The sequence below is a fragment of the Ammodytes marinus genome, assembly GCF_949987685.1.
Source record: "Ammodytes marinus genome assembly, chromosome: 15".
Classification (NCBI taxonomy): Eukaryota; Metazoa; Chordata; class Actinopteri; order Uranoscopiformes; family Ammodytidae; genus Ammodytes; species Ammodytes marinus.
Window position 1 is genome coordinate 20,025,246 of NC_137219.1, and position 22,037 is coordinate 20,047,282.

General features: G+C 41.1%; 1 protein-coding gene across 24 annotated transcripts in view; it reads right to left on the reverse strand.

Moving 5' to 3' along the window:
* The window catches only part of kiaa1109 (KIAA1109), a 99,921-nt gene that overhangs the window by 22,610 nt on the left and 55,274 nt on the right, over positions 1 to 22,037 (reverse strand). For 12 of the 24 annotated variants that reach the window (XM_080042640.1, XM_080042631.1, XM_080042629.1 and 9 more), the window contains exons 49-71: positions 20,076 to 20,274; positions 17,317 to 17,574; positions 16,730 to 16,823; positions 14,257 to 14,463; positions 13,419 to 13,654; positions 13,009 to 13,256; positions 12,309 to 12,414; positions 11,656 to 11,753; positions 11,246 to 11,434; positions 10,472 to 10,640; positions 10,015 to 10,226; positions 9,215 to 9,298; positions 8,671 to 8,700; positions 8,125 to 8,323; positions 7,737 to 7,799; positions 7,385 to 7,611; positions 6,398 to 6,574; positions 5,385 to 5,515; positions 4,810 to 4,933; positions 4,523 to 4,635; positions 3,508 to 3,598; positions 3,057 to 3,116; positions 136 to 410 (exon numbers count right to left, since the gene is read on the reverse strand). In XM_080042640.1, coding sequence (XP_079898766.1) covers positions 136 to 410; positions 3,057 to 3,116; positions 3,508 to 3,598; positions 4,523 to 4,635; positions 4,810 to 4,933; positions 5,385 to 5,515; positions 6,398 to 6,574; positions 7,385 to 7,611; positions 7,737 to 7,799; positions 8,125 to 8,323; positions 8,671 to 8,700; positions 9,215 to 9,298; positions 10,015 to 10,226; positions 10,472 to 10,640; positions 11,246 to 11,434; positions 11,656 to 11,753; positions 12,309 to 12,414; positions 13,009 to 13,256; positions 13,419 to 13,654; positions 14,257 to 14,463; positions 16,730 to 16,823; positions 17,317 to 17,574; positions 20,076 to 20,274 — 3,590 coding nt within the window. The remainder of the gene's footprint in view (positions 1 to 135; positions 411 to 3,056; positions 3,117 to 3,507; positions 3,599 to 4,522; positions 4,636 to 4,809; positions 4,934 to 5,384; positions 5,516 to 6,397; positions 6,575 to 7,384; positions 7,612 to 7,736; positions 7,800 to 8,124; positions 8,324 to 8,670; positions 8,701 to 9,214; positions 9,299 to 10,014; positions 10,227 to 10,471; positions 10,641 to 11,245; positions 11,435 to 11,655; positions 11,754 to 12,308; positions 12,415 to 13,008; positions 13,257 to 13,418; positions 13,655 to 14,256; positions 14,464 to 16,729; positions 16,824 to 17,316; positions 17,575 to 20,075; positions 20,275 to 22,037) is intronic. The other 12 variants (XM_080042628.1, XM_080042627.1, XM_080042625.1 and 9 more) reach the window with 5 other exon arrangements.

The following is a 22,037-nucleotide window of genomic DNA, read 5'->3' on the forward strand; positions in this document are numbered from 1 at the left end:
CTGAAAATTGCCAAGCTTTGTTTATAGCAGACAACAATAATAATCCTGAAAGAAGAGCTTAACGCTGCCTCCTTTCATCTAATGCTCATGACAAGAGCGCTGGTGTGGGCGAAAACAAAACAAAACAAAACTCACAAAGGCCTCCGATAGCTTGGCGGCTTCTCACGCTCGAATATGTCTTCCTTTTCGGAGTCTTCGGAGGAGGAGGAGGAGAGCTCGTCGCGCCGCATGTCCTCGTGCTGGAAGGGAAGTGTGGGTGAGAAGACAGCGGGCGTGACCGGGGCACTGTAAGCCGAGGGCAGGCCGTCGACAACGGAGGATGGAGAATGGAGGTGAAGGTGATCGTGGTATGGATGGCATGGCTCGTCGATGGAGACTGACAACAAGTCCACCTCTGTCTCCTCAGGAAACTTCAGCAGAGAAGGACAGAGATTCAAAACTCACACAAAAAGGGGTTTCGTGACTTCTTCCTACTTACACACATCACAGGATGTCTTAAGTAGGAAGGTTAGCCAAGGAAGTATGACGTTGAAGGAGATAGTGTTCTGATGATTGGACTACAGGTCTTTTATTTTTTTTACTTAAAAAAGGTAAGGAGTCAGAGATTCTGGAGAATGCTTATTGTCAAAATCACTTAAGTCAAAATCAGTGAATATCTCCTCATTATCCGCTATCAGTAGTGTGTGCGCTGAACAAACAATCTGGTGTTAATGCACAGCCTAGGCTCTGTAAAAGGGTATGTTGCTAGCTTCTGCTTGCTACTCCTTTTTTCGCATGCCTGTTTAGGCTGTGTATTAACACCAATTTATTTTTTCAGCACACACACAGTATGGACCGGTAGCGAATTGTAAGGAGATGTTCACTGATTTTGACATTTCATTTTGACAACCAGCGTTCTCGAGGGTGGCTCACTACACCTTCAAATGCCGAAAAATGAAATCTCAAAGTTTAGCTTATTTAGTTTTAGAACAGGACCAATGACAGAACACTAGCAGCCCACAAGTGTTCTCCGGGGAGCGGAGAGGTCATGCACTGTCTGTGAGTGGGAGTGTGAGAGAGAGAGAGAGAGAGAGAGAGAGAGAGAGAGAGAGAGAGAGAGAGAGAGAGAGAGAGAGAGAGAGAGAGAGAGAGAGAAAGAGAGAGAGAGAGAGAGAGAGAGAGAGAGAGAGAGACGGTGTGGGACGAAAAGGAGGAAGATGAGGACGACGCAACACCAAGAAATAGGTTGAACACATTCTCAAGAGGGTCAGAAAGTTGGAAAAAATGCCCAAGAAAGTCCAAAAGTTCACAAGTGTGCCATTCTTAGAAGACAGCTGGGGGAAAAAGCCCAATTGTCAAAAGTACCAACTGATCCCAGAGAGAGAGACTGACCATTTATAACAGTGAATCTAATCCGGAATACATGTCTGTTTGAGGGTCATCTCGACAGCAATACATTTCTTTACTCATCCGTTTTATTTTGTGCGTTTCTTTTTTATTTATTTATTTTACAAATTTAAAATCTGTCCATTTTAGTCAACAATCTAATGACAGATATATACTTAAAATAAATTGGTGGCCCCAAGTGAGTGCGGAACCAATGACAGTTCAGGCAAACTCACCATGCATTGAGGAGTGTAACATATTTAAATAAACCCAGAACTTTTGTGTGAAGTTAGTTTAGTCATATTCGTCAGGAATAATTTGAGTCTCCTGGTGTCTCAGCTGGTTGCCTGGCAACATCATCCTGAGACCCGCTTAAAAATAGTGCAGCACATAACCTCCCTAAACCGACTACCGTACTCGCCATTGCTACACTTTGGTTTTTGTGGATGGATCAAACAAAAGAGATATAAATATGTCAATGAGTGAGTTTAAGAGGTGTTAATGGGTAGATTAAATCCAAGTCTTTATGCTAAGCTAAAAGCTAAATGTACCTGGCTTTGACTTCATATTGAAAAGACTGCTGTAAGAGTGGTGTCCATCCTCTTATCTAACTCTCAACAAGAGCGATAACTGTGATACTGTCCCAAAACGTGGGCCTGTTACTTTAAGGCCTATGGACTGTTTAGGATGCCATGTAATCAATAAATTATAGAGCGATACCTCTCAAGATGTAATTGTATTTATCTTGAAATAACATGATTTGCAATCATTGCATGGAAGACTGAAAACATCTACACTGTTTACAATCCGTGCCACTCCCTAAGTGAAATTTGGTGAAATGTAGCTGTTAATATTGTATGGCACAAATTAAGTCGCTTGACAGCAGGAACCAGCGTGGTGACGAGTGAAATTTCAATAAGGTGATAAAATTGGATAAATAATAAATATCCCTCAATAATCATAAAACTAAACTGTATTTGATCAGATATTGTTGGTTGTGAGAGAGAAACTGCTGTTTTGAGAAACAACAGCTGACAGACTGCGGTTCAGAGGCCGACCATGCATAGTTGTTAGAAAAATCAGTCAAGATATTAAGATTGAAGAAAAGTTGATATGGATTTTTTTTTTTTTTTTTTTTTGCAGTTTCAAAACAGGATGAGGAAGTGTGGCTCGATAATTAATTTAGCAGCATTCCAACCATTCTGTTGGACCGACAGGCGAGTCTTTATTAATATTAATGAAAATAATTTTTTCTGAAAGTATGCTTGTGTTAGATTGATCCATATAAAATCAGGGACACATTGCTATCTCGCTATTCTCTGTGGTTGGAGATATGCAGCAGATTTTTTTTTATCTACCGGACGTAATAAAGATTGCAGAGCGTCCATTTTAATTTGGTGTCGCATAGCCGAATATCATCAGAGATATCATATTGTAACTAGGGACACAAAGGGAAGGGTGACAGGATATTATAATGCAAATGAACACACTGATGTTCAACGTGATGTTGGTGTATATCTTCATAGCAGAAGCTCGCATTTCATCATCCCGTTTTGATTTTGCATATTCAAATTTTTATCAGCACTGTCAGAGATAAGTACGGGGAAGGAAGAGGACACAGACGTCTTTGTTGTTGTTGTTGTTGGTTAGGTGCTTTTAATTTGTTAAATTTGATTTTGTGAATCATATACCTTGAACACCGTTCCTGGACTACCAGGTGCATGTCCAGGGTCCAAGAGCTGATTATTTATCTTCAATTGAATAAAAAAAGTTGTTATTAAAAGAGCTCATCCAGAATTGGGGGGAAAAAAAACAATCTTCTGAGCCGCATTAGATATAAAACGTAAAACCAATGACCATAAGCCATTATACAAGTTACAGCATTATGTTATATCACATAGTATGGAACACAACAAACATAGAAATGGAGGATGAGATGATGATGATGTTTCAACTGTCAACATGAAATAACACAAAACCAAAAATACATCATTCATCGTTGCTTTAATCATTCATATTATTTTTATTTTTTTAGAACTAACGTTTCAAGTGCTACAGTGTAATCAAATCTCTATACAGCTACATTATGTTATGTGTTATAGCCATGTAAGATATTAAGAATGTTTTCAGAAGTAAGTTTACCGTGTCCTGGATGTTGAATGTGACCCGGGGTCCGGGAGAGGCAGCATCCACACGCACATCTGGTAGATCATCCACGTCCCCTATTCTGGAACTATGGAAACAGTAAAGTCATATTGATAAACTGCATTGGATGCATAAATACAAAGTACGAAAAGTTCACTACCTTTGTGTTTTTTTTTTCTTTCTCAAAATATATGTATTGTATTTTCAATTTAAAGTTAAGAGCAAAGATCCAATCGAACCCCCCCCCCCCCCCCATCCCCATAACACAACATTCTCATCCCAAATAATGAATCAAATTCCATAAAAAAAATTATACACACAGACAGACATACACCCATTAACATATATATATATATATATATATATATATATATATATATATATATATATATATATATATATATATATATATATATATATATATATATATATATATAATCTAACAAATGAATAAAACAAAAATAATAAAGAATTAAAATTAAATAAATAATAACTCAGTCATTCTTTGTTCTCCTTCATTTAACATTTTAGTTTTTGAGCACAGATTTGTTGACTACCTTATTGTTGGTTTCAAGAAATATTGTATATGAACCCTCCTTAGTCAAAGCACAAATTGTTACCCATCAGATTGGTTTCCAATTAATAATTTATTCTACCCCAGAGTTAATGTTCTTCCTATTTCCTTACAGTGTTTCAATGTATGCTGTATTATCATTAGTACATTCCTTCTGAGTAATCTGCCTAATTACTATACACAAAGGAGATAAGCACTTTCCCTCCTCTGCACTACACACTCATTTTGTGAGTCACTGCACCCTCTTTTGTAAGGACGTTAATGGGGAATGTGCTTCAAACAACATGTAGCGCGCAGACAGCGGTGGTGTGAGAAAAGACTACTTTGTCTTGTTTGTTTACAGTAAACGCTGCATGGAGCATCCTTAATGGTATCATTTCCATAATAATATCAAACCAAGAACAAACAAGAGGTTTTTTTGTGTGTGTGTTATTTTACCTCTGTCTGTCCATTCTTTTCAGTGGGGGTCTGCCTGCTGCCGCCGAGATGCTTTTGGAGCGGTTGTAACTCGGTTTGTAGCCGAGACCCCACTTATCCTTTAATGAGGCCGCCTGGTGAGGAGCAAAACACACAGGCAGAACACAAGCAGGTTTCTTTAAAAGTCTAAATGAGGCACATTCCGCTGGTGGAAGTACTGTATCGTTTTAATAGGCAGTTTTCCAAACTTCTTTGGCGGATACCAAGCTACAGTAGTTGTTGGGGGAGGTGAACAGATGAGCGCTCACCCTCATGCTGGAGCGACGCAGTTTCTTGCGGACGTCTCGCCTGATGTCGTTGACGGCCACGGACTCCAGCTGCTGATAGCGCTGGATCTCCTGGTTGATGGTGCCTTCACTGGCCCCCAATTTCCTGTGGTTGTGGGGTGAAAAAACAAACAAACAAACAATTGAATATTAAAGCTATGGTGTGTAGCTTTTTAATATAAATGAATGACGGTTACATTCAAGTCGATGCCAAATGTGTTGATGCAAAAATTGACTAAGCTTATCAGCTCCACAAAACTCTCTATGTACTTCTCAGTATGGCAGAGTTTACAAACTGGTGTCACCCCCTGACACTGGCGCAGGAGCTCAAGAAGCGCCCGCGAAAGGTTTCAGTTGTTGAATCTACTGCTAAGAAAGAACCTGGACGTACAGAAGAACAAATAAAATCCAGGCGCAAACACTGAAGGCTTACCTCACGTAGATTAACTCACAGTGTTGTTGTATATACATAGAATTCCTCATGGGGTTGACAGAAGTTACGCACTGCAGCTTTGATAATAACATCAATCCCAACAGCGAGTAGGCAGAAGTCTTACTTGAGGTCGTCGATGACCTTGGCCTGTTCGTTGAGCTCTCTGATGTCCACCACCCTCTTGGTGAACTTCCTGCCACGAGCGTCTATCACCTGGTTCCCCATCGCCATCTGCCGCCTGGGGTCAATGGTCTCCTGTTGGGTCAAAGCAATCACACAAACACACCAACATATTTATCTGGTAAAACTGATGAAAAGAAACCATGATTAAACCCAAGAAAATAAATATCCTGAAGAAATTTCCGCCAGGCAGCTGCTGTAAATAAGAAAGTACCCTTCCCAAATAAGTCAGTTATTTTGATAGTTGTGATTCAGTCAGGTGAGGTTAGAAACCCGGAACATAGTTCAATAGGCACACCAAGTATCATGAAGCACAAAAATGTCAAAAACCAAAAGACACCACCACCACCACCGCCATCACCACTCCACAAGAGGGGAAAATAAAGCTCTGTTCTAACACCAATTTATTTCTTTTCACCCATCACTGAAGCTTTATGAGGAGGGCGGTGAGAGCAAATGCTTTCCATCATCATGCTACTAGTTAAAGGTGGAGTCAGCGATCCTGGAGAACGCTTGTTGTCAAGATCACTTTTGCCAAAATCAGTAAATATCTCCACATGATCCTACCTGTACGTATGAGCGCAGATTATAAACAGCCTAGTCTCTGTAAACAGGCAGGTTGCAAGCTATGGTGGGCCCCCTTTGTTAACATGACCTTTGTTTACATACCGGTTTACAGAGCCTAGGCTGGTATAAACCTTGAATTTCTATCATCGCACACATAGTACACAGGTAGCGTATAGTGAGGAGATTTTCACTCATTTTGACAAAAAACTATTTTGACATTCTCCAGAATTGCTGACTCCACCTTCAAAAGCATAGAATAGCATTGCTTAGCATTTTGGAATTCACTGCCTTCGTCTTATAACTGCAGGTGACTGAGATGTTAACGTCAACCAGCCAGTGATTTTGTCAGCCCAGGAGAAGAGTTTTTAACACTGTAGTTGGGCTACATACACAGCCCCAGGAGAGGGGTCTTTGGGCCCTGGCACTGCCCGCGGTGGGGCTAGGCGATGCAGGGATTAAGTAGTCATCTGGGATAGACACACTCTGAGGCCTAGGGCTGAGGCCCAGGATGTGGTTTACCAGACGCTTCCTGAGGCTCAGCTGAGGGCTGAACTGGCTCCCTGGACTCTGTAAACCAACGGCAGGGGAACAGGTGGATGGACAGGTGGAAGAACGGGACCATTCAGGTCAGACTTTACCTTATGAAGACTTGAGGTAAGCCCAGGAGGGATAATGTTTAAACGTGTGGAAAAATATTTAAGAAGGAATAGTCTTGGCATATTGGGAAATACGCTCATTTGCTTTCTTACTGAGAGTTACATGAGACATAGATAACACTGTCATTTGTCATTAGTGTCTGTTACAAATGTAGCTTCACCGAGCACTGTTAGCTTAGCTTAGCAGGAAGACCGAAAAGTCTCTCCAAAAGTAAATCATTCTATCTTGCTAGTTGCGGTTTTGTGGCAACTACGGAGACTCTCACATGAAACCACAAATAACCACTATATAAAGGTGCTGGTAGTTGAATTGTGTTACCTTCCAACAGAACCATGCTATCGGTTTCTCCGTTTGAAATGCTTTATTCTAAGCTGACTGACTGACTGTAGCCTTATATTTTTCAAACATATGTGAGAGTGATACGTATCTTCCCATCCAGCTTTCAGCAAGAAAGCAAGTGAATACATTTTCCAAAATGCCAAACTATTCCTTCAACTTGTGAGAAGCACAAGTGGTAAGATGGACAGCATGCTTTCATGCCATTGTTTTTTATAACGTCCAAGTCTAAAAAGAACTTCCTAATTAGTTTCACAGAACAGAACATCTTATCTACTGTCGACAGTAACATCAGTTAACATCACAAAGTATCATCACAGCTACTTTAAGAGGGACATTCAAATGTATGTACAGTACATAAACCCATGGCTTAATGTGACTGACCATGTGGATGGTGGGTGACATGTTGTCTGTTTCGTCCTCGTCTGAAAGGTCGGCCATGTTGACTGAGTTCAGGTCGGCGATGTCGTCGATGTCTTCCTCTCCCGTCAGTGATGTCAACGTAATGCCCAGTGCGTTCAGTCGCTTGCCGATGTTTGGATCCATGTGAACGTCGATACCGCACATCTTCCACAGCACGTTTAGGGTCCAGGTACCAGCGCTACTGCTCTCTGGGGTTTGAATAGGATGAGAGGAGAGGAAAGAGAGCGATAATAAGAAGAAGTAGCAGAGAATACAGATGAAAACTACATGCTAAATAACCAATAACACAGGGAATTGTATTCAAAGATCTTACCTGCGGAGGGTCCAGGCCCTGTGGTCCTGGAACATACCTCATATGTACCATCGGGGACTACACCTGTACACAGACATACAGAAAACAGCCAGTCAATATTGCAGAAGAGCAATATAATGTGCATCAAAAATGTCACATAAGGATTATCTGGTCCTGCCTACTGCAGTCAGGTCATTAATCACTTGGATAACAGACCCCATAAAGTCCACAGTTAAAAATGTGTCACAGTATTTTATATTTTTTTGAGGATCTCGTAAAAAAAAAAAAAAAAAAAGTCCTACTTTGAATACTTTCCTGTCTTTACTCAATCAATGATTTGTTCATTTATTAAGAAGGTGATAAAACTAAAAGAAAAAATTAAGCAAAAAATTCACAATGCATCACTCACAAGCGTTCATGACCGTATCCCCTCGGATTTCGGGCTTCCAGTCGTCCCAGGAGGTCTCGAAGCCCTCGGCGAAGCGGATGCAGAAGTTCTTGAAGTGTCCTTTGCTGACCAGGGACTCGGAGGAGCAGGCCGTGATCAGTGTGCTCTCGATGGTCAGGACCATCGCGGAGCCTGTGTCAAAGTCTATGCTGTGGTTTGCCTGGCAGAGGGGGGCAGGGAGAGAGGTTACCTAGGCCTCCACTGAAGGCACGGTACATGGAAAAAGAACCCATTTCCATGTGTTTCGGAAAAAGGTAGAGTTAGCTGGTAACATCTCATTCTACAGTATTGTGTCAGTTAAGTAGAATCGTGATCAATGTGCTTATTTTGATGCAATTTTAAAGAAATTATTAATTCTGAGCAAAATTTAGTTTGCAAAAAATAATGTGTGGTCTGCAAAGTGACAAGACAATTATTAATCAGTGTTCCTGTAAATACACACTTGAGTGAAATGTTACCGAGCCTTTTTTTCGGTTTGTTAGATTGTGTTTAAAATGCCAATAATACCTGAATTTGTGGATTAACCCTGCATTGGTCCTAAAAAAGGGGGGTCAGACATCATTCCAGTCATAAATTGAGGTCGAAAAAAAAAAAACAGTTTTGCCTTCCCACCAAAAAGATTATTTAATCATTATGACTTGATTGATTATAAGGAATCCATCGAATTTCCAAAGCTTCACGTTTCATATTATAGAAGTCGACAGAACCTGCCAGGTTCACCACTGTTTCATTATATCTCATATTGTGACTGAAATTGTTTTCATTTTAGAAACAGATAGGCAAGTAGTATGGCAACAACTGGCATAACCTCTTTTTTTTTTATTAATTAAATACACACCACCACAGACACCTCACACACCAGCTCAAGCTTCATTAGTTGTTATGCCAGCTTTCTGAAGGGCGGAATTTGATTGTTACAAAGTGGCGTGGTCTGTCCTTTTTTTTTTTTTTTTAAACAGAAAAGCACTTGTAAAAGAAAGAAAGCATCAATCACAGTAAGTCATTGTCCCACAACAAGCCATCACAAGAGACGTAATAAACTGTAGGTTACTTTTCGTGCAATTTTAGGCCGGCCTACTGATGTGCTGGCCCCAGCTTCAGAGTTGATGCCCTCCGTAGCTGGTACTTGTCCTCTCTATGGAAATAAGTGTGACATAACAGCTGGTATATCTAGTCTCTATGGACATATTGTGAGTATAACAAGACAACTGATATGAACCATTCATTTATATCCCTTGAAAATAAATGTAATTGCACCTATACATAAACATTTCAAATATTATTTAGAATACTAACAATAAATTGTTGGCTAAACATTCTGCATAGGAAGAAGTCCTTCTGTTGAATACTAAAATGGCACATTGCCTGGAATGGATTTCATCATGCCTAAATGGATTGAGCGGTCAAAATAATATAAAAATAAATGTGTACTGTTGTTTGCTTTGCACTATAGGGGTTGTTTGGGGGAGTGAAACGCTGATGGATATGATGATATGCTTATTTCCTTTTCAAAGAGGGGATGATGTATATGCATTATTCATGTAGATTTTTCTTTCCTTTAGTTAGAATCAGAATTCATATGCTAAATACAACACACCTGCAATAGTATAAGGTAGAATAGTGCTAACAATGTAACCATCGTATATGAAGCCAATCAAAGATGTTAAAAACGTGTAAGGACGTGTAGTACTCTGATTACGTTATTTGCATGAATCATGAAAGTGTAAATATTTAAATTGAATGGCCTTAAAGCAAACAGATTGTAAAACTGCTTTAGTTAATATAATAAGCAACGATGATGTATGAATATTGACAAAAAACAAATTGTCAAAGCCAATCACAGAAGATTACCTGGGTTGTGTTGGTGATGGGCAGGCAGATGCCCAGGTCGTTGACGGTCAGTTGCAGGAAGAGGGTGCCTAAGGCCTGGGCAGAGGTCTGCTGGATGCCCGGCAGCTTGTCCACCACCTCCTTGGTGGCCATGTGGATGTCCTTGTTGAGGGCCAGGCGCTGCTCGTTCCAGTTGTCATACGCTGCCTTGTAGTTCAGCCAGAAGAGCACGGCTGAAGGGTGGAGAGGGGGAAAGAAGAACGTAAAATTAGATCTTGAATTTCATGCCGTCCTCCTTTTACTTAAAGGGAACGAAGCTGTTTCCCGATTTAAAACCTGCTATATTGATGATGTCTTTAGTGGTAACAAACAAGGTTAATATTGCTGTGTGCTGATGGTTTAACAAGTGCGTTGGGGTGCATAGGACAAGCTTTGACATTTCACATCTGATGTGGTGTGGAGAGAAAGGAAACTGAACCTCTGTCAAATGCCACCGGCTGAGCGAATACGATGGGCCGGTTGAGCGTGATGAGGACGGCCTCCTTGTCCGAGGAGCCGCTGATCTCCTCCTGCAGGGCGTTGCGAAGGCCGATACGAGTTCGGAAGTACGCCACCTGGTGGAAGTCCGAGCCAGCTTCTTCGTACACCTGCAAAGGGAAAGGAAAAAAGGGAGCGTCAGAAAGTGATCTAGCTTGAAAAGGAACAGGTTTAAAAAGTGTGAATATGTTCATGTTGTACTTAAAGGTGAAGTAAGCGATTTATTTATGTTAATATAAGTGTTAAATCGCTCTTTATTCGTACATTCACTTATATAGTGTGCGCGTTTTATAAAGCCAATCTCTCAGTCACTCGCTCTGCATGTAATCGGCAAATAAACTTTTCGGGGATCCCACTACTAATAACCAATCAGAAGAGAGAACGCTACAAACCAGCACCCGTCTCACTGCCGTTGCACGTGCAGAGCGACAGATGGGTGAATGTGTATGCGCCTACAATGGGGGAGCAGGTAAAAATCCTTCCCAATGTCTGTTTTGATGGTTTTTATCATGTTTTATCGCACTTATGGATCTGAGATGATGCTAGATAACTCGCTGCTTGAAGACTGCAGTGCATTAATGTGGTGACGTGGGGACGAGGGAGGGGACTGCTAACTGCAGTCACTGACAGGAAGGTAGCTAAACTGACCATTCCGCTTACTGAACCTTTAAGTTACTTTACATTTTAAATTATTAAGTATAAAGCCGATCTTTACCTGGTGCTTGACTATCTGCCCGAGCGCCAGGTGGAGATCGACTTGACATTTGCCAAACAGTTTGAGGTAGCTGCTGCTGCCCCCGGGCTGCGCCTTGCACTGGATCCGGTTGGATAGCTCCAGCTCGATAAGGCCCGTCTCAAAGCGCACCGCTCGCATGGAAGGAGTGGTGGCTGTCATTTGGATTCCCTGAAAACAAGAAAGTGGCATTTATATATTTATATACTTCCTCCAAGATTAACTCATTAGCTCAAAATTCAACAACAAAACTCCAGAGTGAAACCCTTTACTGGTTTTATTAAACAAAACAAGACAAAGTTTGGACCAACACATTGAACTAGGGGCTTCGGCCAGTGTGTCCGACGGGCTACTTTGGATTTCCGTGCTGAAAGGAAGTGAACATTAGATACCTTGAACATGAGGCTGAGGGAGTAAAGCAGGATTTTGGGCTTGTCTGCGTCTGTCGAGTTGTCGTGCTCGTTCCACAGAGGGATGGGTTGTTCTCCACCTGCACGCACAGAGAGAAGACGACTTTACGCCTACCGTTGTGAAATGCTAAATGACGTGTGAAATAGTGGGATTATATCGCCGGCGCGTGGGTTGTAATACCTGCCTCAAGTTTTACTGTGCAACTATAATATTTAAAGACTCCTCCCTGACGTGAAGAGTTTCCAGACACCATTCTCTTTATACTGTGCCCCATAAAACTCACACTTCTTTCTCTGTTGGGCAATTACATCGATCAAGCTCAGTTAGATGAACAAATGACTTTCAACTGTCTGTTGTGGAACTGAAAACGGATGTATTTTTTCCAGTGCCTTAGGCATTGTTTGAATGTAAAAAAAAAAAATTTGGGGGGATAGTTGGAAATAGCTGTAGGCTACTCAATGCTGTGGGGGACAATCAAATATTTTGTATTTGATAAACGTTACTGATCTAAAAAGGGAAACTAGGCCATTAGCGGCAGAGAAAACAATATCGCTTTGAACAGATTCTCCACAGTTATGAGAAAGTTTTAATATACAATTTGTAACTGGGCTAAGTCTGTAGCATACGAAAGTACCTGAGACTTTCTGAATGACCTCGTTGACCTCCTTCATGAAAACCTTCTGCAGGAAGACCAGGTGGTTGAGCAGGTCAGTGGTCAGGTTGTGCTCAAATGAACCAATCTGCACGAGAGAGAAGATAAGTTAGCGTTGGATAGAATCAAGGCTGTCAAATATGTTATTGTAGCTTTATTTCATTGTTATTTATTATATACCTATATACCTTAACTTAACCAGGAATTCACTGAGAATAAAATCTCCTTTTCAAGAGTTTCATGGATAAGACAGGCAGAAGTGCATCGTGACTTAAGTTTTGGCAGCATTTAAAACAAATTTTAAATCATAAAACTGTTGTTGAACCGTGTTAAAAGCAAGTTGTAACTGGGAGAGGGCATCGTCTGGGGTGGATGCTGAGCAATACAGTACAGTGTTTTCAGCATAGAAATGTAATTTCACAATATACACATTTTAATCAATGTTATTGATAAAGAGGATGAATAAAAGTGGCCCCAGGTCTGACCCCTGAGGAACGCCTTTTGTTGAGTAAGCAAGAGGTGCCTCCACATGCACACTTTGTGTTAAGTCTTTAAGGTAGTCAACCAACTTAGTGTCAGTTTGTTCAGACAGTCCAGCTCTAGATAGTCTGTGCTTCAGCACTATGTGGTCCACTGTGTCAAATACCTTAGCGTCCTGGTGTTTATATCAGGAGGCTCTTACCTCAGCCACACAGCGCAGGTAGTTGCCTTGGAGGTAGTTTCCCTGCTTTGCTGGGAAGTCGTCTGGGGCCCAGCCCTGGTCCGAGTGGCCGTCATGGTCCTCCATGATGTACTCCCCTGACATGGTGACGGGTGGCAGGGTGAGGCTGGCTGAAGGCGGCATGGTGGACATGGTGTCCACTGGGGACACCTTGGACTGGAAGCAAAGCTTGTGGCTTGGCAACTCAAAGGTGAAGCTGGTTTGTGCCCCTAAACGCAGGAGGAGTGAGGGAAGAAGTCAATTCAGTTTTTCTAATAAACTGCCCTTTTAGGAACTTTTAAGAAAACTTTAGACCTGGAATTTCTTTTTTCACACAGGACAAGAAGAAGTCATCTTCAGGGTAAAAATAAAAGCTCTGATCTGACACACACCTGTCATGCCGTGGCTCTTCATGCGACCCATTTTGTACTCGGCTTTCAGCGATGGCAGCAGCGCCGCCCCGATGGTGATGCCATCGATCATGGCGCTGAACTTGAGGACGATGGGCTTCTTCTCCAGCCCCTCGGGGAGCTGAGGGAACTCGTTGGCCTCTACGGGGGTCTGATTGATACTGGATGCTTTGTCAGAGGGTTGCGGTGTGGGGGTGTCCTCCCTATTAGGAGGCTGACTGTGAGGGAAAAATGAAATGAATGCAAATCGTCAGGATAGGCTCATTATCTGCAAACGTGTTGACTTTGACAATTTGAAGGTGGTGTTTTATCAAGTAACTTTTGCAGTGTTTGTTGGCTTGGCTGAATTTGGGATCCAGAGCCCGTCCAAAAACTTGTAGGATAAACTGTACATTCTGAAAAGACACCGCTACTTATTTGGTTTAGCTCCGTGTCTGTGTGCGTGTGTTATTATGCAAAGCTTTTGCAGATACCGGCTCACATTCCTGTGAACATCAAATTATAGAAAAGTTGTTTAATACCCAGAGCACACCTACAGCTCTATAAATATATTAACATAATTCAGAATATTACCATGGAAACAGAACAGACACACACAGGCTTTGAAAGCAGTTAACTGGCCCCAGTTTGGATATGCATGTCACTGAAGTAGATGAGACACTTCTTATGAGGACTTTCACGAGTAGAGAGATTAAAACCTAGGTGTTGCATGACTGATTCATTCTAAATATAGTTTGAGAGTCTTAATTACTTTCCAATGCCATAAATGAGAGTGTGATGGCTAAATTAAGGAGATGATAGATAAATGGAGTGGACGTACGTGTTGGAGGGCTGGCGGATGAGGTCAGAGATCTGTTTGGAGAGCTGGTGGGAGCTGCGGACCATCATGCTGTGCAGAGTAGCCGGGTGCTGGGGGATGTTGATCATGATGGCGCCCACTTTGAAGACGGCTGCGTTGTTAGTCTTGAGCCCGCGCTGGGCGCTGTACAGGGCCTGGGACTTGGCGATGTTGCATTTGACCACCGTTCTGAAACACAAAGTAAACTAAACTGAGCTTGGAAGACTTGTTTTTTTTTGTCGCCCAGGAGATTGACACATTTGAATGGATGTGCAATTTAGGTGGAATTACAGCGAGGACACCAGACAGTGAAATACCATGCAGATTGGAGGACAGCATTGAGACTTTTGGGCACAGGTGAGCAATCACAACAGTGACACATTGTTGTACAATGAATGAATAGGGTAATGATTTGGACACTATGGCAGACGGATGTGAGGTCTCTTATAGGGAAAAATAAATGTGTGATCCTGCTTCTTGTAACAAATACAATTTGTACATTCTGAGATAGCGTGTGAATGCGCTATTCAAGGGGAAATAAAATGCTGAAATATCAGTCTGAATAAGATATTTCAATATTGTTTAGAATGTAAACATTCAGAGAACGGTCACGATAGAAGAGATTGACAAACGACCCAGACACCGTTCATTGAAAACACACATGGACGACTCAGACAAATGAAGCATGTGCAATCAGTGCAGCTGTGATATTGATTTACGGATGATGAATGTGAGCCCTAAATATGAGCAATAACATACAGAAACTCTTGTTTAGCTGTGCTGGTGGGAGATGTTGGGAAATCCTCCAGTCTATGCAAGTAGTCGGAAGAAAAAAGGAATGGAAGAAAAGGAATGTACATCAAATTAAAACAACAAACGGAAGAAGAGCAGAAGAAAGTGGAAACACATTTTTTTCAAGAACATTGAAGCCACTTCCAGTGAAAATGTGATCGGTTTTGAGAGTCAGGCTCTATTTGTTTGTTTTTATGATTAAAAGCCTCTGGACTAACAAAGTAGTTCAATACTAAGCAGTCGGAGTTCAATATAATGTTATCAGTTATTTAGCAGGATAGTATCTCAAATCGAACGCAGAATATCAGACGCCATGTTTTAAAGGTAACATATTATGCTTATTTTCAGGTTCAAAATTGTAAGTTGGGTTTCTACTAGAAACTGTTTCCATTGTGTAGTGTCCAAAAAAAAAACTTTATAATTCTCACAGTTCCATTGCTAAATCTTCTCTTTTAAGCCTCTGTCTGAAACGCTCCGTTTTAGCCTGACCTGCTTTCCAAAAATCCCAGTCTGCTCTGATTGGCCAGACCCACGTGGGGGCACAGACACTGCCCGTCAGCTCAATATGGCAAACTGCCACACTGAGATAACGGGGTATCTTGGGGTGTGCTTATCACAGGTGGTTAGGTTGATAATGGTGGGGGGGGGGGGGGGGGGGGGTGAAAACAGGTTTTTAAATAGGTGGAGAAAACGAGAAAGGCTTGTCTTTTCTCATACTAAGGGAGTCTCTTGTCACACCAATATTAATGTTGAAAGACCAAGAAAACTGCGTTTTGCACAATAGGTGACCTTTAACACATTTGCAGTGTGTACTAATCAATGTCCTTCGCCTGCACACTGACTGCGTTTATTTGAACCAAACACGCAAATATGTGAAGTGGCACTGCAATCATTCTTACTCACATCTGAATGTTGGGCAATTTTATACATCAGTAACAACTATATATATATATATAAAAAAGCATCAGGCTTGTACAAATTCCATCGCATAGAGCATGCAGTATGAAAACAGGATCCAGTCAGTTATATTTTCACAGTGGCTGCTTCCGTTAAATCGAATGCAATGGGGGGGGGGGGGGGGAATACTAGTGACTGAAGCAGCCTGCCTGAATGCATGACTACAAGGCTTCTAACCTGATTATAGTGCTTGTGTTTTTCCCAGAAATTGCTTCCAGTGAAAACAAGAAATGCTGTTAAAATTACCTAGTTGGAAAGGAGTCGATAATTGGCTCTGGCTGGGAGGAACTTTTTCATTTCGACTCACAAATGTACTCGGCATTAAAATGTGAAAGTCAGAGAAAGTGTGAAACTGGAACTGTGCATAAAATTATTTTGGCCAAGATTTAATACTTAGGAGCTGAGCATTTCTTAAATGATGAGACAGCAGTTAAAATACAATAGTTATAATCTTAGGAAACACAGAAAAATAAAAGAATATTGAATAAAAACAGCAAAAATCATTAAGCAGTTATACATTAAGCATTTCTTTAAACCCTCAATTAACAAACAACCATCCAGGGAGGGTAAGGATCAATAAACTCGTCTAAGAATTCCATTCAAACTGCGACATAAAAACACATTCAAATACAATTATTTTTCTCATTCTTAACAATGGCTGAATCACATAGTAATCATCAGAAATGGGATAGAATTTTGTACGTACTGGATGTCAGGAGTTATTCCCTCCAGCAGAACAATGTTTACCCCTCCTATGTGAGCCGATGCACACGTCTCAGTCATTTTCTGATGCAGGATATCTGAGGACAAGAAACACAACAAACTTTAAACCAACTAAAAATTGTTGTCGACCCATTTGGAGAACTTAAAATGAAATACAGATTTCATGGGGTGCTCTGTGGGGGAATGGGACACCATTCTCCCCTGTTTAAAGTTATTTTAATATTAGACCAACTTTGAAACTGTTTATAAAAAGGTGAAAAAGGTTACATCTTGTTGCTTTGAAGACGAGACTCAGGGCAAAGACTGGGGAGTGTTATTATTACTTTTTAATTCAAGTCACCAAAGACTGGCTTTGATGCTTGATTGATGTCAGAAATTTCCTCCCACAGCTCGGATAGACTTTTTTTAATAACGCATCAGGGAAATTAAAGTTGGCGACTGCCCCGAAGTGACCGACAGAATTAAAAAAAAAAAAAAAAAAAAAAAAACTAATAAAACACACTGACGAGAAAACTGAGAGAAACTTTTATTCCTACATAAACACACACACACACACACACTGGCTTTCACCTTTCATCTTCTCCTTGAGTGTGAAGCTGCCGTGGATCTTTTTGAGCTCTGCCTCCATGGTGAGCCCTCCGATGTCGGCCTCCAGGTGCGTGCGGTTGACCATGCCGATGCCGAACACTATGAGCGTGACGTGCTGAGGCTCGGAGCTGACCAGGCTGCGCCGTCGCCCGCTAGGAGGCTTGTTGGGCGTGTTGGACTCCTGCTGCTCGTTCTCAAAGATCACCTTACAGAACGGCTCCGAGGGCCGACGACCAGCTTCTGTAGAGCAAAACATGAGAGAGAATGAAAAGATGTAAGGGGGAAAAGTGTGCTCAGTGAAATACAAATGTGCATTAAAGCCACTACGAGTAACATGGCACGTTGGCGTCCCCTTTGGACAAAAGTGGTAGTATTTGTACGACGCCCGCTGTCGCAAAGCTGTTTTCTAGCACGTGCCAGGCGTGCGAGTGTGAACTGAGAAGGGCGCAATATAGTGCATGTCCGTGTGTTGAAAGTGTGAGGACTCTTTTCGGCTCCGTGAGAGTGGTTGACACTGCATCAACTAAATGCCAGTCACTGCCACACACACACCTGATTGCAATGAGTTAATGCAGCAGTGTCACCTAACTACTCTCTCTCACGGAGCTGAAAGACGTGTCCTCACAGAAAGCGAATGAACGAGAGACGGCAGTTAGTATGGATCACGATGAGGTAATGTGTTTATGTTGTTGTAAATAATGACTATTTCAGATAATGGTTATCTGATGATGGTGAAGCAAAGCAAACTTTGTGTTAGTACCAACCGCTCATTCATTTAGGAGTAAACACTGCAGTCTAGTTTCGCTCTCGTGAAATTGTATACACGTTGCTTAGCAACGCCCTCGTCCCGCCCGTAGCCTATATCACTCTCCCTTTTAGCTTTTCTTCATTGCATTTTCTTTTTTTTCATTGATGGTTCAGCCCCGTTATCAGTCATTATGACGACAAATAACTGTCTCAAACAAGGCTCCCGCTCCCCTTCCCTCACCTGGAGGGATAGGCTTCTCAAATCACGTTGCTGCGCCACACTGAAATCTGCGACCAATATGGATATGTGACCATAGAGCTTGCACGAGCGAACCGAAAATCGGACTGGGTGTGCGACCAGACCAAAAGCAGTAATAAAAACTATTTAAAAACGTCTTTCTTTGCACTGATGGTCTCGTTTGCTGTTAAAGGTAATTTATGATTATCAGAGGAAACATGAGGCTGTTTAAAAGATATTTAAATGTTACTCGTAGCCGCTTTAAAGGAATACTTCACCCATACGGAACCGTCGGTCTATCATTGTAAAATCATGAATGAGGTTTTTCTTCCCTCAGTCTTCCCTTGGCCCAGCTGTCCTTTTAATCCTAACCCTACATTTTTTTCTAGTGTGATGTCACATTAGTAAAATGTAGGGTTAGACAGTGAGACCATAAAACACTCTTTCTGCCTTTTCTCAGGCTAGGATTAACCGATTTCTAAAAGGTTTGCACATTTAACAATTTCAATTTCAATACACCTTCGTATTCCCACAGGTGAAGTAGGTCTTTAAGGCTGCACAATTTCAGGAAAACTTGAGATATAAGCGCTAAAATTGTTTGCAATGTTAATGTATTTTTTCTGCTTTGAGTTCACTGCCAACATAAACCACAGACAGTAAGTAGCCTGTTGCAAAACTTAAAAAATATAAATGTATTACCTGCATTCCAACAACTTGTTTTTATTGTTTATTATTTATTGATCAGTTTAGCAAAACCTATCCATGCCCCCCTTTACAACCTTTTCTGGTAGGCTACATATATTGACGTGCATGGTTCATGGACTAGGCTACCATTTACAAGCAGTATGTTGATATCGCAATAATGACACATTTTCTATATATTGTTAGGCCCTAATGTGCATTTTTTTCTTTAAAAGGCCCCCCCCACCCCAGGCATGATAATCACAACTCAAAATATATGAGATGAGGATTATGGAAGTTTAGAATCAGGATCGATAGATAGCTCTCCATTTATACAATACTGCTCTTACTATTATTCTATCCATGTCAGTTTTTTGTAAAGACTAGATTATTTGTGGGGATATTCTTCGATTTTTAGGTCATTTTATGCACCATTTCAAAAAGGTAATGCAGAGTTTAAGTCCCAGAAGAACTCATTCTGCCACTGCATCAAGGTCACTCTTATGTGAAAACACTCTCACACTTAATGACGTGCTCCGGGAAATGTGGAGTCACAACAGCAGCAAAGGGTGACATCAGGGTGAAGAAAATGTATCACTTACTAAATAAATAATACAACAAATAGGCAGAATTCTAGTGACACAGCAGAAAGTTCCAGCAAGTGACAAACTATCCCTGTACAATTCAATACTGCTGGGTACAGATTTGTATAGGTATGATACGTTCAATGTCTCAAAAAATGTGTAATGTGAACAGCATGGATATGAAGGGAAATCGAATCATATTAATGTATGATAAAGTCATTTGAGAGTCAGATGAATAAAGTGGCTATATAACAGTGAAGACACAAGGACCTCTAGTTCAGGTCAGGTGGGAAGATGATGTGTGAGGAGAGAATTGAGATATAAAAGCAAGGTTGAAAAAAAAATCTTAAAGTAGAGCCATATCTTCCAATGATGTGTGGTATGAATGGGATTTAAAGTGCAAGGGGAAGCAGAAAATGGTAAAATGAATGGGGGTTTGGGATAAAAAAAAAAGGGGAAATTAGGGGGTGTGAGTGGAAGCGGATTCCCACCTGGAAGGCAGTTCTCCGGGGAGCTTTTCTCCAGTATACCGGTGGGATCGGAGATGAGTGAGTAGAAGTTGAGCAGCTTGTACATGTTCTGCCAGCACTCGGCTGACGGCTCGCTCTGCTCCGACACGGTGATGGAGTCTGAGTCGTCCATCTGGATGGCCATGTGGTCCGCCACGTCACGAGAGCCCTTCCTCGACACCTGAAGACGGGGGGGGGGGGGGGGGACACAGTATTACACACAATGGAACAACACAGAAAAAGTCACAATATGCATCATTTGGGCTGCAGAGGTAATACACAGTGTGTGGAGTGGATGTATTATTTCTTCTTCAATTGTCTGGACTGTTAACAGTTATAAGCTTGTGCACTGTCTCAACTCATGAAATTAAAAAGGTGTAGTCGGAGATTCTAAAGAATTCTTGTTGTCAAAATCAGTGAATATGTCCTCGTGATCCGCTACCTGTACGTACTGTGTGTGTGGTGAAAGAAAACATGGTGTTAATACACAGCATAGGCTCTGTAAACAAGTTTTTTTTTAAAGCGCACGCACAGTACAGAGAGGGAGTAAATCATTAAGAGATAGTCTCTGATTTTGACAAAAAGGGATTTTGACAATACAAGCATTCTCCAGAATGGCTGACTCCCCCTTTAACTCCAGTATACAAATACAGGAAAGTGATTCAGTTGTTTCTGTAGATATATTCCTTATAGCCTGAAGGTACAGCATAAGTCTGAGTATGTCCCCTTTTATAATTTCATTCAAATGTCCTTGTGATTTCTATCAAGTGATACAGGTTTGCAGATTTGATTCTTTCATTTCTCAGGTTTTCGCCTGAAGACTGTGGAGTGAATAAAAAGGCATCCATACCTAAAGCTGACACAGAGCAGTGCTCCCTTTGTGAGAAACTATTATGATCTACTGGCTCCCTCTAGGGTTTGTGTGTAGGAAATGACAGAATGAATAATGTAATTTCACACAGCCGTTTGAAGGTCTGGACAGGTGTGCCACTACAGAATATTAAGAGATATTTTAGACACACTTTGTCCTCAGGCAGGTACTGGCTGTTTCAATGGCTAGGTTCTAAAAACGCGCTCAGGCTTCTAGACTTTGGACTAGCCTGTTTGACGGTTGAAAATGGGAAATGTATGGAACCTTTTTAAATGTGAAAGCAAAACATCCTGACTGGATTCCTGGTGTATTTCTCATTGGAGTGTTTGTTAAGGATCTGTAGTGGCAAATAATAGGTATCCTGTATTTGAACTTTTTGTTAACCCTTATTCATTTGTTTGGAAGTCAAAATTTCTTATTACTTATGTTGATAATTCTGTACTCTGCTCACAAAAGGTCAGATTTAGAAGCCAAGCTGACATCTTATATAAGAACAGGTTGATGGTGGATGATGTTGCAGAAATTAGGTGGACAGGGTAAATCAAAATGTTAAATAAAATGATCAAACTTAACCAAGAACACTAAGTAAAAGTCATTTTGATTCACGTTAATAGAAAATGTACTTGTGGACAGGATTGATAAGAATGAGCATACACCATAGGTAGACTGACAAATTGTACTTTGTTGTTTGATTGTTTGATATGCATTAGCAAGACCAATGACAAATAGAAAAATTAGAATGTAACCAGTCAGAAGAAGATGCTGAACAAATTATGGGATGTGCAGAATTTTCTCGGGTCTTGTTGTATGTAATAAAGCCGTGATTTTCTTCTTGAAACTCCCTGTCTGCTAACATCCTTTTGTCAGACTCTCAATTTCTACCACAGATCAAAATCTGATGGAAAACAAACTTGGACCAATTTGGAGTGTTTGTGTTTGCGAATGTTAAAGATCTACACACTCAGTTCGAACAAAGCCAATTCAATTTTACTGTCATCTTCTATACGCTCATTGAAATCACTCAGCCAGAGTCAGCCAGTCGGGAGAAAGTTTGTTGTCAAAATTACTTTATG